At 57.8% G+C, this 12693-nt stretch overlaps 1 protein-coding gene across 3 annotated transcripts in view; it reads right to left on the bottom strand.

Moving 5' to 3' along the window:
- The window catches only part of KNDC1 (kinase non-catalytic C-lobe domain containing 1), a 64786-nt gene extending 52105 nt beyond the window's left edge, over positions 1–12681 (bottom strand). For all 3 annotated transcript variants that reach the window (XM_040486869.1, XM_040486868.1, XM_040486870.1), the window contains exons 1-3: positions 12504–12681; positions 5482–5680; positions 4866–4924 (exon numbers count right to left, since the gene is read on the bottom strand). In XM_040486869.1, coding sequence (XP_040342803.1) covers positions 4866–4924; positions 5482–5680; positions 12504–12605 — 360 coding nt within the window. In that variant the 5' untranslated portion in view covers positions 12606–12681. The remainder of the gene's footprint in view (positions 1–4865; positions 4925–5481; positions 5681–12503) is intronic.
- Positions 12682–12693: the final 12 nt, after the last annotated feature.

The raw sequence follows: 12693 nt of genomic DNA, 5'->3' as shown, positions 1-12693 counted from the left end.
AAGAGGATGGGCTCAGTCTTGACACGGCCAGCAAGTGGTCCAACGGGCTGCACCCGTGCAATAGTGCAGAGACACAGAGGTCAGGGCCAGAGGCGTCTTGGTGTCACAGCAGCAGTGGCACTAAGAAAACACATTTGCCACCGTGGTTCCTATGGGCAGGGGGTTGCCACCCCAGGACGCAGGCAGGAACAGGTGCCTGGGCAGACCTGACGAGCCCACGTGACACGTGCAGTTATTCCTGGGGTCTCCAGATGTGACGCTTAGGGATGTTCTGACAGCCCCAGGGACAGGCACCAGCATGAAGCTAATACAAGAGTAGAACAGAGACCCTGGAATCACAGGGCTGATGGGGGATGCATAGGCCCATGCAAACACTGGGACCAAGGCATCGGTGCACTCTGCAGGCCCCTTTCACGTGTCAGGTAAGAAGGATTGTTTGCTTCATGGACAGAAAAACAAAGAAAATCACCTATCACCCATTGGGAATTAAGATAACTCAGAAAACAAGACTTTTCATTATAGGAAGATTCTAGAGATGTGAAGCATTTAAGACTTGGGAACCCTGCTTGTCACTGTGGACAGGCTGGGTTGTGGACTCTATCATGGAGCCACCTGGCCCTGCACCCCATAGGGTGCTGCCATGCTTGTGACATGTGTGTTTCTGTATGTGTATTACACCTCAAAAAAAGGCAGACAAAACTTAACCCATTCTTGTTGCCAAACAACTCATAGGCTAAAGAAGAAATCCCAGTGGGAATTAAAAGAAATACTTAGAAGTAGAAAATACTGCAGATGCTACAAGGCAAAGCTTGCAGGATGCAGCTAAACCCATGTTTTGAGGGAAATTCATAGCCTTGGATATAAATGTTCATATTAGAAAGGAAGATAGGCTGAAGACAGATGAGCTGAGTGTCCAACTTATTTTAGGGAAGGAATACTTACCAAACTCAAAACAAGGAAAAGAGAATGGAAAGTAGAGCAGAATCCGTCGAAAAAGAAAATGAAACCACATCGGGAAAGATCATGTGGTATAAAGTGGGCTCTTTGAAAAAACTAACAAAGTAAAACCCCCCAGTGCGACTGACAAGTGCAAGGGAAGAGAATTTAAATTGTCCACTGTCCCACAGACAGTGCAGGGACTAAGAAGGGACACTGTCTACAACCAAACGCCGATGACTTAAAAAACAATTAAAAATGGGTACATTTCAGAAATATTCAGCTTACCAGAGAGCTGATTCAATGAGAAATACAAAATAGATGGACCCTGTAACTGTTAAAAATTGAGCAGCACTGAAAGAACTTCCTTCAAAGGGAACAGGTGGCCCCATAAGTAAGTGGGACCAGCCCTCCAGGAGCAGTGCGCCCTGTTGTTACATAAACCCTCCCAGGCAGGGGCAGGGGCGCTCGCACAGACTGAGAGGGCCCTGCCCCCAGTACCAGTCGGAAATGGCACGAAACCCCAGAGTAGGCACCAGCAGATCCAATGCAACAGTGCACCAAGAAGATAAGACAGCTGGCCTGGTTTCTCTAAGCAGGAAAGGATGAACTGACATTAGAAAATAAATGTGTAAGTATTAAAAATCTCAATGATCAGTTCAAAGGGTGCAGAAACATTTTCATAAAACCTAAGGTACATTCGTGATAGGACATGGCACGGAGGGCAGGCACGTAGCAAATGCCACCCTGGCTTTTCCCCCCAGAAGGGGAGAAACAGCACTTTCTGAGCCCCGTGTCCCTGAAGCAGGATGTGGGCCCGCTACACTGTGCTACCTGGCACTTTGCTGCGGCTCCTGTGGGCACAGAGCAGGATGAGAAGGGAGACGTGATGCAAAACCTTTGCACAGGCTGGTGACCTGGTCAGTTAGACAGAAAAGCTAAAGAATCTGTAAGTTATGGGAAATAACGAATGAGTTTAGCAAGGTGGATGGACATAAGATTGAGATAAAAAGTGAATTGCGTTTCCAAAGACTAGCAACAAACAAGCAGAAAAATGCAATGACAAGATGACCATCAAATTAGAATAGAAGCAGGAAATATCCAGTTCCAGAGCATAAACTAATAAGTGATATTCAAGACTCCTACAGTGAAAAAATGTTACTGAGATCTAAATAAATGAAAAGGAAGAAGTGTTTATGGAGAAGAACTTATAATGACTGAATTCTCCCCAAAGTGACGGACAGATTCAATAGAGGTGTTTTTTTAATGTTTATTTATTTATTTTGAGAGAGAGAGAGTGGGGGGGGGTGGTAGAGAGAGAGGGAGAGAGAATCCCAAGCAGGCTCTGTGCTGTCATCACAGAGCCCAACGTGGGGCTTGATCCCATGAACAGCGAGATCGTGACCTGAGCCGAAACCAAGAGTTAGACACCCAACCGACTGAGCCCCCCAGACGCCCCTTGATTCAGCAGAGGATTTTGTGGAACCTGATAGCTAATTCTCAGATTGACGTGCAAGAGTGAAGGCTGAGCAGAGTCAGAACACTTGAAAAAGGACAGGAGCGGATGCCCAGCCGGGAGGGCTGGGTCTGGGGCAGGGGCCGGGAGCACGGAGCCGGGAAGCCCACCCTGCTGTCCAGAGCTGGGTGCACAGCGGCTGTGGCCAGCATCGGGGTTGGCACGTCCAGGAGCGGGTATCCACAGGGAAACGCATAAAACTGGGCCCTTACCTCAGCTACAGAAAAAAGTCAATTATGTACAAATTATGAACATGTCTCTGTTAGACCTTGGGGGTGGCGAGGTTTCTTAAGGTACAACAAGTACTAACAACGAGAGAAAACATGAATAAATTTGACTATATTAAGGCTGAGAGGAGATTATACTAAGGCAGGAGACCTCCAAGGGGCCCCTCCTGGGGCGAACGGTTTTCAGGGTGACTGGGTCATGCTCTTTGCCGCCTCTGTGTCGTGCGGTCCGAGCGCACCCTGGACCCTCCGGGGTACACCCGCGGTGCCATCGCAACAGGCCGCACGCTGCCGTGGAAACCACGCTGGCTTCCACAGAGCAGGGCGCTACGGGGCTTGCAGATGTGTGAAACAGCCCCACTCTTCTCACTGTTTTCTTGGGAAAATGCTGCTATTGCTAATAGAAATACGTCCTGTGTGTCAACAGGCAGCAGTTTAATGCTATTTTTAAGTGAATTACTAGGTAACCGCTTCCCACGTCTCAGCCCTGGTCTACACCACGGACCGGTGGGCGTAACCCGCACAAACAGAAGCTCTCTGGCTCTGGCTGCTCTGAGATTTGCAGGGGCGTAAAGGGGTCCCGAGAGCCAAAGAGGCTGAGAGCCGCTCGCTGCCTTAAAGACGGTGTGAAGACAAGTTACAGACGAGACCTTTACGGTCCCGGCAAGACGGTGAGACTCTGAAGAAAAGCACGAGGAGACGGGCCTGCGGGCGGCCAGAGCGCACGTGTGGCCGCTGCGTCGCTGGGCTCACGCCCCGGAGGAGCTGCGGCCCAGACCCACGGAGAAGGCGCAGCGCGGGCGGAGAGGCTCGCTACTTCACAGGGGTGACAATGACAGCGCGCGTGGTCCGATGAATCTTCGCGGAAGTGCGTAAAAGGAAGTTCCAGAGGATGGCACGCATCGCAGCTGATGCTCGTTTTAGAATGTTAAAAACAGCGCGAACGAAACGATACTGCTTTTAGGCACAGAACCGCGAGGGGACAGGGAAGGAGTGCAAGAGCCTGGCCGGCGGACCGGGGGCGGGGGCGGAGGACATCACTACTTTCTGGGCTTTAGTGTCGTGTCCGGTTCGATTCTAAAGATGCAGTGAAGGGGCGCCCGGGTGGCTCAGTCAGTTCAGCATCTGACTCCAGCTCAGGTCATGATCTCGAAGTCCGTGCGTTCGAGCCCCGCGTCAGGCTCTGCGCTGACACCTCAGAGTCTAGAGCTGCTTCTGATTCTGTGTCTCCCTCTTTCTCTGCCCCTCCCCTGTTCCTTCTTTCTATCTATCTATCTATCTCTCAAAATAAAATAAAATAAAATAAAATAAAATAATAAAATAAAATAAACATTAAAGATGCAGTGAAAAGGCAGAAGCCTGGGCACAGACCAGGGACGGGAACGGCCACAAACGGAAGGGCACGCGGACCTGGTGCTGACCCTTCAGGGAAGCCAGGGACCTGACCTACCAGCGACTCGGGCCTGCGTCCTGCTGCCAGCGGAGCTGGGACAAAGGCCTCTCTCTCAGCGAGGGGCTGGGTTCCAGCTTATTTTAAAGGAAAATTGAGCATAGGAGGAGCCAATCCTAAAACTCTCATTTGGGGGTGAAAACGTAACCTAATGTCACTAAGCTAATGTGTTTTCATCTACAGTTTTGAGTTTGTAACTAAACACTTACTTGTTAACAAGTGATTTCGTTTTCTCCACTGTCTTAGGGGCCGGGGCTCTGCGGAAAGCTGGGCTCTCCAGCCCTTCCTTCGTGCCCGACCCGGACCTCCCGCACCTGCACACAGCAGGGCCCCGGGGTCCATTCTAAGGATTGGGGGGGGGGCCCGGGGGGCCTTGGTGATGCTGGCCCACAGCAACCTGCTGTGGCTGCTGCTCCCGCTGGGGACTGATGCTTCAGAGGCCACGTGTTTCCTCTGGGTGCCACGACCCACCCTCCGCTAATTCTCCCCGAGAAACTGTGACTCCCCGCCAGCCGCCACTGCCAGTTCCAGACGCTTTTAGCAAGTTAAATCTAGTAAATTCGCACTCGGGAGACATACTCTACAGCTGTCATGACAAGCGCACATCCAGACAGCAAGCCATCACCAGAGCCGAGCTGCCCCATCGGGACCCTGAGTCTGACAAAGGTGGGTGTCCCAAGACAGCCCCCCCGACCCTGCACAGAGGTGCCCCAGCCCCAGTGGCCTGGCCACCCACCTCAAAGGTGTTCCCGGTCACATCGAACTCTGGGGGAACAAAGGCACCCTCGGGGTCATCTGGGGACGGAAGAGAGAAGGCTCTGGTCACACGCCCACAACGCCCAGGGTGAAGAGAGACCCGCCAGCCCGGAGGGAGGCGCGTCACCTCCTGCTTCCCGGGGGCCGATGGCTCTCTCCCGACCCCCTTCTGTCCCCGCGTCCCTGAGGAAACAGCGGTTGAGAGGGAAAACCTCACTCTTCACTGTTAAGTGTGGGGAAATGGTCCCAAGAGCACAGTGGCGGGGAGGGGAGGCCACGGGAACACTGGAGGCGGATGTCAGGCGGCCTCCTGTGCCCGCTACGACGCCCTCTGCACGTGCACTCCCTGTGGGCCAGCAGGACCAGATGCCTCGGAGCTGGCAGCCCCCGGCTCGTCCCTGCGGGGACCACGTGAACCGTGCACGAGGGCCCTCCCGCCTCCTTCTCCCTCAGCGGTCCTCGGGGCTGGAGATCCCACCAGGGCACCAGGGAGGCCTGGGCTCTGTTGCTCTGGGCCAGCCCAGGGCGCCCGTGTCCACACTGTGCCCCAAAGCTACCTTCCGCGGCCCACCCCTGCTGCCCCGCCCCGGGCTCACCGCTGAGCAGCTCCATGAAGCACACGTTCCCGCTGGCGTTGAAAGCCAGGGTGTCAGGCGTGATGCAGAGGGTCTGGAAGATGGCCGCGTGGGCAACGCTCCTCATGGACAGGCTGCACTCCAGGCACACGGCCCACGCTTCCTGCTCGCTGAGGCCGCTGTCCCGCAGCGACAGGATGTCGGCCAGGGACACGTTCTCCTGCCAAGACAGGCCGCGGCTGAGACGGGTCTGGGGACGGGCCCAGGCCGCCGTAGGGCCCCCTCCCCAGGGAAGGCCCGGCACCCCCACGTCGAGACCGATTCCAGGGAAGCAGACAGCACGCGGCGACGGTTCACTTTACGTCAGAAACAGGGTTGTAGGCAAAGGCTTTTTAAGGAAAAACAACAAACCCAGAATGTCACCCAGCCCACTGTCCCCTGTGGCCAGAAGCCACAGAGTATTTGGCAAAATGACCAGCATATCATTGGGAACAGGTGTTACTCCTGCGGTCGGGACCTAGTTCTTTGTCCCAGAATTTCTGGCCGCCCCACAGCCCCCTGGAGGAGGCACCCGGCCCACAGGCTCACCACCCGTGGCTCGGTGGGCACACCGAGGGCTTTCAGGTCGTAAGCAAGACGTGGGCACCAGTGGAGACGAGCCGACGTGTACAAATGCACGGTGTGCGGGAAGCCCGTAGCAGAGCAGGTGCTCCAGGCGGTGCACGGAGGACCCAGGTCAAGGGGCTTTCTCTTGCAGGCCAGACCCCAGGCCTCCCGGTGCTGGGCTCAGCATTCACATCCGACTAGACTCCGCTGTGACTACGTCACCAGCACACACACACGCACTCCGAATGTATGCACGTCGGACACCTGCACGCTGTCAGACACGCACACACCTCCCTTGTGCATGCACGCACGTGGGTTTACACCAACATGTGCACTCACATGCACACATGCAAATCACACATGTACCAACACGCTCATAAAATGAGTTGATGTGTCCTCAGTGGTCAGGCATATGCCACACAGTCTCACACACGCTCAGATACCCATACTTTCACTTAAATGCACACTTGTGCAATCCCGAGTCACACACACCCACATACATTCACACATATGCTATACACACCCTCACACGTGCACAACATACCTGTATGCACACACTCAGACCCATACGTGCACCCTGAGTGTGCACACACACACTGCCACACGTCAGACACCTTGGATCTCGAGGCCCTAATCTGGCCTGCTGTTCAATGCCCTAGTCACCTCTGTGCGTCTGTGGGACTGTGTTCCACCGGCCCTCGGGAGGGAGGAGCTCAGGGAGCCAGGCTGGGCGCTGGAGCCTGCAGGAAGCATGTGCGTGGGGTCAGGAGAGGAGGTGGAGGGTGGGGGAGATGGTGTAGAAGAGAGACGGAGCCCCCTCCTTCTCCAGCCTCAGCTGCCCACCCCTCACAGCATACCGGAGTGTTCTCCCCATGTGGCCAAGCCCTCCAATCCTGGAAAGTCTCCTAGCTCCTGCCCTTGAATTTCCCCCATTTGTATTGCAAGGAATCCCCACAACCACAGACAAAGGGGACAAAGAGCTTAAGCCAAGAAAGAGAAAGAGAAAGAAGGAAAGAAAGAAAGAAAGAAAAAGAAGGAAAGAAAGAGAAAGAAAGAAAGAAAGAAAGAGAAAGAAAGAAAGAAAGAAAGAAAGAAAGGAAGGAAGGAAGGAAGGAAGGAAGAAAGAAGAAAGAAAAATCAGGGACTGGCCCCCACGGGCACCTTGGCCAAACCTCTGGGGTTCAGCAGTGCAGGTGACAGGAGGGGACCCGGGCCTGGGCTGCCTGTGCCCATGTGACTTGGCACATCCCACCATCTGCTTCCTCCTCAGAGCTCAGCACAGGCCTCCACGTCACTCCCCAGGCCCTTCCGGCTCTTTCTGTGGGGTAGATGGATGAGGGAAGGGCAGCCAGCCCATCGGAAGCTGGTTCAAGAAGACGGGGCTACGGGGTTCACCCACATCCAAGTCAGAGCTGCCAGCCAGGTTCCAGAAATGCGTGCAGCCCTGTGATGAAGGTGGTCTGGGAGTTTTCAAAGGAGAACAAGGGCACAAAGCGGAGCACAGGATTAGACTCGGGCGTGGAGGAGGCTGGCAAACCTGAAAATCTGAATTTCCCAGCCTCTGAGGTCCACGGATGAAAGGTCTGTCTGATCTGGCTCAGTCTAGGGCCCTCGCTGCAGCACGTGGGCTCCCCAGGACGCAGGAGAGCCCAGGGATGCTCACGGGGCCTCGTTAAAGAGGCGTCTTGGCAGTGTGTACGTGCACACACAGCACACACGCGTGCACACGCACATGCACGCGACCACACAAGTAGACACACACTAACCGACAACCCAAAGCCTGGGTTTACGCTCCTGAGGAGAACGAAGCCCACGACCCGAGCGTGAGCCGGTCCCACCGCAGGCACCTTGTTGATGCTGTGCTCGCGGTGTCTGCACGGGCTGCAGGCACCAGCTTGCGCGGGTGTTGACTGAATGTGCCGCCAGGAGAAGGGAGCCCAGGTCGGGTGCTCCCCGGGGGCATATCACGGCCCAGAGCCTGACTTCCTGTTCAGGTCGAGGGCCCCCGGCCCAGCTGGAAGATGCCCCGTGAGCGGGGAGGCCCCTAACCCCCAGTGCCTGTTCACGGTGGGGGCATCTGGGGGGGGGGGGGGGGGGGGGGCGGATTCTCTGTGCGACTTTACGGGGTGGATTCCGTGGGTCATTGCTTCCGGCACACGGCGGAAGCTGCCACTCGCGGACAAGATGCTCTCAGCCCCTCCAAAGCCCAGCTGTTGCAACGGGAGGGCACGATTCAGCTGACACACGGTTCCAGGGCAGGGCTGAGATGTGCCGCTGGTTCCCATACACCAGCACGGTGGCGGGGGGGTCACCAAGTGCTGGGGGACCCTGACCCACGGCCTCCCTGGTCACCTGTCCTCTGGGGCCTGCCACCCACCCTTCCGCTCCGCCTGCTCCGGCCCTGGCTGTTGGAATGACCCTCCCTTGCCTGAACCCACGGCCCAAGGAGGGCAGAAGGGCTGAGGCTTGGCTAATGGGCCGGGCAGGGGTGAGAGACGGGGAAGCCCGTGCCAGCCACTCTGCTCCCTCAGCGCACGTCCCCACCAGAACCCCCAGCCACCTTGACAGACAAGAGCCACGTGGGCATCCTGCACGTCTGTGCCCATCTCCGGGTCCTGTGGGCTCTGAGCCTTGCTGCCAGGTGGGCCCGGATCCGGATACCACGGGCCCCAGGGCAGGACTCGCGGCTCCACTGGCCGCGGCAACGTTTCGGAAGGAGGTGACGGGCTGGGAACAGAAACACCGGCCACAGCTCCCACTGATGCCTGTCTGTAGTCCCCCGTCCAGCGCAGCCACAGACCCGCACCCGTGAGGGCCTGTGACAGGCCGGAGGGTTCGTGGCCTCCCACGCTGCAGCCGTCCCCTGCCATTGCCAGCGTGACCTGACCTTGTCGCTGCTGGGCAGCCTCTGGTGGCTCTACCTCTCGGGTACAGACCCAGACTTCAGCGCAGGCCCAGAAGGTTCTTCAAAACCCAGTAGAGCCCACGGGGCCTGGAACCCCACCCCTCACTGTTGGCCAGCAAGGTGCTGCCTTGGCTGTGAGCAGGCCTGTGAGCTGTCCTTCCCTAGCGATTGTGCAGACACAAACCCTGTCCTGTCCAGGCTGGGAGGAGGGGAGCTCCTCAGGGAGGCTGGTCCCCAGGGAAGCCCCTCGCCAGCCACAGGGCAGGGCTGGCTTCCCACCTGACCACGCTTGTCTGGTTATAGCAAAGTGGGTCCATCCAGGAGCTTCTGTGCCTCGAAGACCCCCCACCCCATCAGAGATAACCCTGTGAGTCAGGGTTACGTGGGGACCCACAGGGACCGTGGATGGTTATTGTCCATTTCAAACATACTCTCGTATGTTACTTTTCTCAACCCTGGAGCATCGTGATGGGAACCCCCAACAGAAACCCAAATCAGTGCTGAGGACACTTGTGGACAATCTCGGGGCCTGCTGGCAGCTTGGAGGAAGCTGGGGAGGTCTGCATAGTACCCCGTTGGGGGTGCTTGCCCTAAAGCGCCCCCCTCCAACTCCGGACTGTCACCCAGCACGAAGCTGTCCTCACCTCCCCAGTCGCCTGCTGCTCTGTGTCGTCTGGGTGGGGTCATCACGTGGACCCGGAGGGCCCAGTGGGAATATCTGTTTCTTCACAGGGCACCCACAGCCGTGGGTGCCTCCGGGCAGCACAGGCTGCCCCCCACCCACCTTCACATCCCTGGGCCCAGCCTGGCGCCCAGTGCATGGATGCTGGGGAGATGCTCACAGAACCCGGAAGGGATAGGAAAGCCCCCTACACCGCAGGGAAGTCTAGAAACCCGGAGATGCCCTGCCCCGGTGCCAACTTCACCTCCAAGTCTGCCCTGTCCTTGTCCCCTGGAGGCTCCTGAAGGCGACATCACCTGCCTCCAGAAGGCCTGGCATCTGCCCCTCCGGCAGCCGCTGCTCTGCCTGGTCCCTCATCCTGACCTTTGCTGCGACCAGTGCAGCGGGACAGGTGGGGCGACAGCCCCCAGGGCCTCAGGCCCGCTCACCACGGGCCCGGGTGGTTTGCAGCTGAGAGAACCCTCCGGGGCACACACCCAGAGTAGAAGCGCTGGGACACTGCCACCAGCAAGGGGTCTGCCACCATGCCTGTCCCTGCTAACGTGGCCACCGTACAGTCTTTCAGTTCTTGCCATCTAGCACTCGCGGACAGGTGTTCACGGCGGTGTATTTTGCGTTCCTTGATACTGATGAAGGCAAACATTTTTCATGTGTTCACTGGCCATTTGGATTTTCCCTGAGGTTACAACCAGGGAAGGACATTCCCTGGGGCTCGTGGGGAGTCCTGGCCTGTCGTGCAGTCTGCTGTTATAATCAGCTATAAAAATGGTAATTCCCATGTCTTGTGCAGTCTGTCCATGTCCTGGGTCTGGCACCCACCACCCCTCCATGGGTGAGAAGATGCCCCGTGTCTTCTCTGTCCTGGCTCTTTCCGGGGTTTCTGTCAGTATGGGTGATGTTGCAGTCTGGCTACCCCCTCACCTTACACGGGATGGCTTTTTAGGTGCAACCTGACGCCATAATGTTAGCAGGTGCAGTCACACGACTCTGATGGGGATTGAAAACCTTCAACACCAACCGAGTTGAATGAATGCAGGAAGCATAAAGTCTGGATCAGGTGTGTTCACAGGCACAGGACATTGGTCTGGCTCCAAGGCTTGAGCTGGACAGGCTTCCTATTTTACGGGAGCATGCCCAAAGACAGTGCCTGTCTCCCCCAAAAGGTGAAAGAAGTTTGGAGGGCTCATCTGAGCTTTCCCAATGGTTGCTACTAACCCAGTGGCATCCCACTTCATCTGGAGGCCTCGGTCACAGGACGATGGGAACCCCGCAGCCGTATGCCCTGTGCACAGCTAGGGGGCTGCTCCAACCCAGAAGGGCACCAGGGAACCCTCCAACCCGGCGAAGGCAGCAGGGCCACGGGGATACAGACCGTGGGCGGGGATCCGGCTCTGGCTCTGAATCCCGGCTCTGCTGTTGTTTGGCGCCAGCCACAGGGCACGAAGGAGGCCCTAAGAGGATGGGGTCGCTGATGCAAAGAGCCACGTTCTCCATCTGCTTTGGATGGTGACTTAGGAGGTGAGTCTTCTAACAGACACACTGAAATGTGTCCTCTGGGGGAGATTTTGAAGGCTGTGGGCTGGGCGCACCCTTTCTTTTTGCATCAAAGCCATGGAAATGCCCAGAGGTTTATTTATTCTCTAGCTTTCCCTCTCTGCAGCCTCGTCTCTCACCAAATCCAGGCCACCATGGCGGGGGGGGGGGGGGGGGGGGGGCGGGCCACACCAACCCTCGGGTCCGGCCTCAGCGGCTCTTGGCAGGCCAGCCACGGGGTTCCCACGGCAGGCTCTGCTCCCCAGAAGGACAGGGCCACCATGTCATGAACCCTGCCCTTAACAGCCAGCCTTCTTGCAAAAGTGTGTGTGGGGGGATGGCAGGCAGAAGGCAGAGGGCCCTAGGGGCTGTGGCTAGGTCCTTAGGAACCCCCTTATCTGCTCTAGGAGGGTGGTGGCCGTGTCTAACTCTTGGCCACCAGTCTCGCCCACGTGGGCACTGGAGGGTCCTCATCAGCAACGTGCCGGTTACAGCCCGTTCCATGGATGGTTGCATGATGCCAGGATCCCTCCACAGTGAGCACAGAAGCCCAGGGATTGGGGCATCTGCCTGCTTGGAGGCTTGGAAGGCCCTCCTTTGCCAAGACTCCAGAGCCTTGGGTCTTCCTGGGAGTGGCTGCCTTCTCGGGGGGCCACCTATCACATGGAGGGACCCGGCTTACTGATTTGGCCCCAGGCCTCAGCCTGCGGGTGCCGTGGGGAAGCAAGAGGTGCAGGCAAATCGGTTCTGTGGGCACCTGTCCAGTTAATGACCAGAAGCTCTATGTGGCGGAGACTGCTGGTCCCTCTGAGCCTTGGGAGGGGGGATGCTTCGGGACTCTGGATGCTGGGCGGAGGCCTCTGCTGTTCTGTGTGCAGGCAGCAGCCCTCAGTCCCGGGGGCTCCCCCGCCCCCCCACCCAGCTCCTGAGCAGGCCGGCCTGATTGCGCTCTGCTGGCCAGTGCCTCCCACTGACCTCCTAGGGTGCCGGCAGGGAGGAGGACAGTGCTCCACCCCCTCCCGCTCACGACGCCCCACCCCACACTCATCCATCCAACGTTTATAATCAGGAGCCCCCACCCTCACCGCGGAAGGACCCAACTTCTTCAGTGACCACCCACCCACTGCTGTCCCGTGGGGCTGACATTCCAAGGGTCCTGTCCTCTCAAAGCGAAAATGTTAAGGCTGACGGGGCGTTGCTGAGGGCGGCCTCCAAGACCTGGGCCAGGGGCAGGGGTCCTGGGAGCGGGGGCACCCCCCCTCGGACTCTCCCTAGGAGCAGGTGGGGGGAGGCGGGGCCCACCGCGCCCGTGCTCACCTCGTCCTCCGGCAGAGTGGGGAGCGGCTCGAAGTCGTAGCCCGCTAGGTCCTTGCCGTCCTCCTCGTACAAATCCGCCACGGCCGCGTCCATGGCCTGCATCGTGCGGGCGCGCGGGGGGCGCCTCGGACTCGGCCAGCGCTGGGGCCTCGCGCTCCGGCCGGCGCCCCTGCCCCGCCGCGCCCGTCCG

Source organism: Herpailurus yagouaroundi, unplaced genomic scaffold (genome assembly GCF_014898765.1).
Source record: "Herpailurus yagouaroundi ecotype Mexico unplaced genomic scaffold, PumYag 163, whole genome shotgun sequence".
Taxonomy (NCBI): Eukaryota; Metazoa; Chordata; class Mammalia; order Carnivora; family Felidae; genus Herpailurus; species Herpailurus yagouaroundi.
This window is presented reverse-complemented; position numbering and strand designations above follow the sequence as displayed.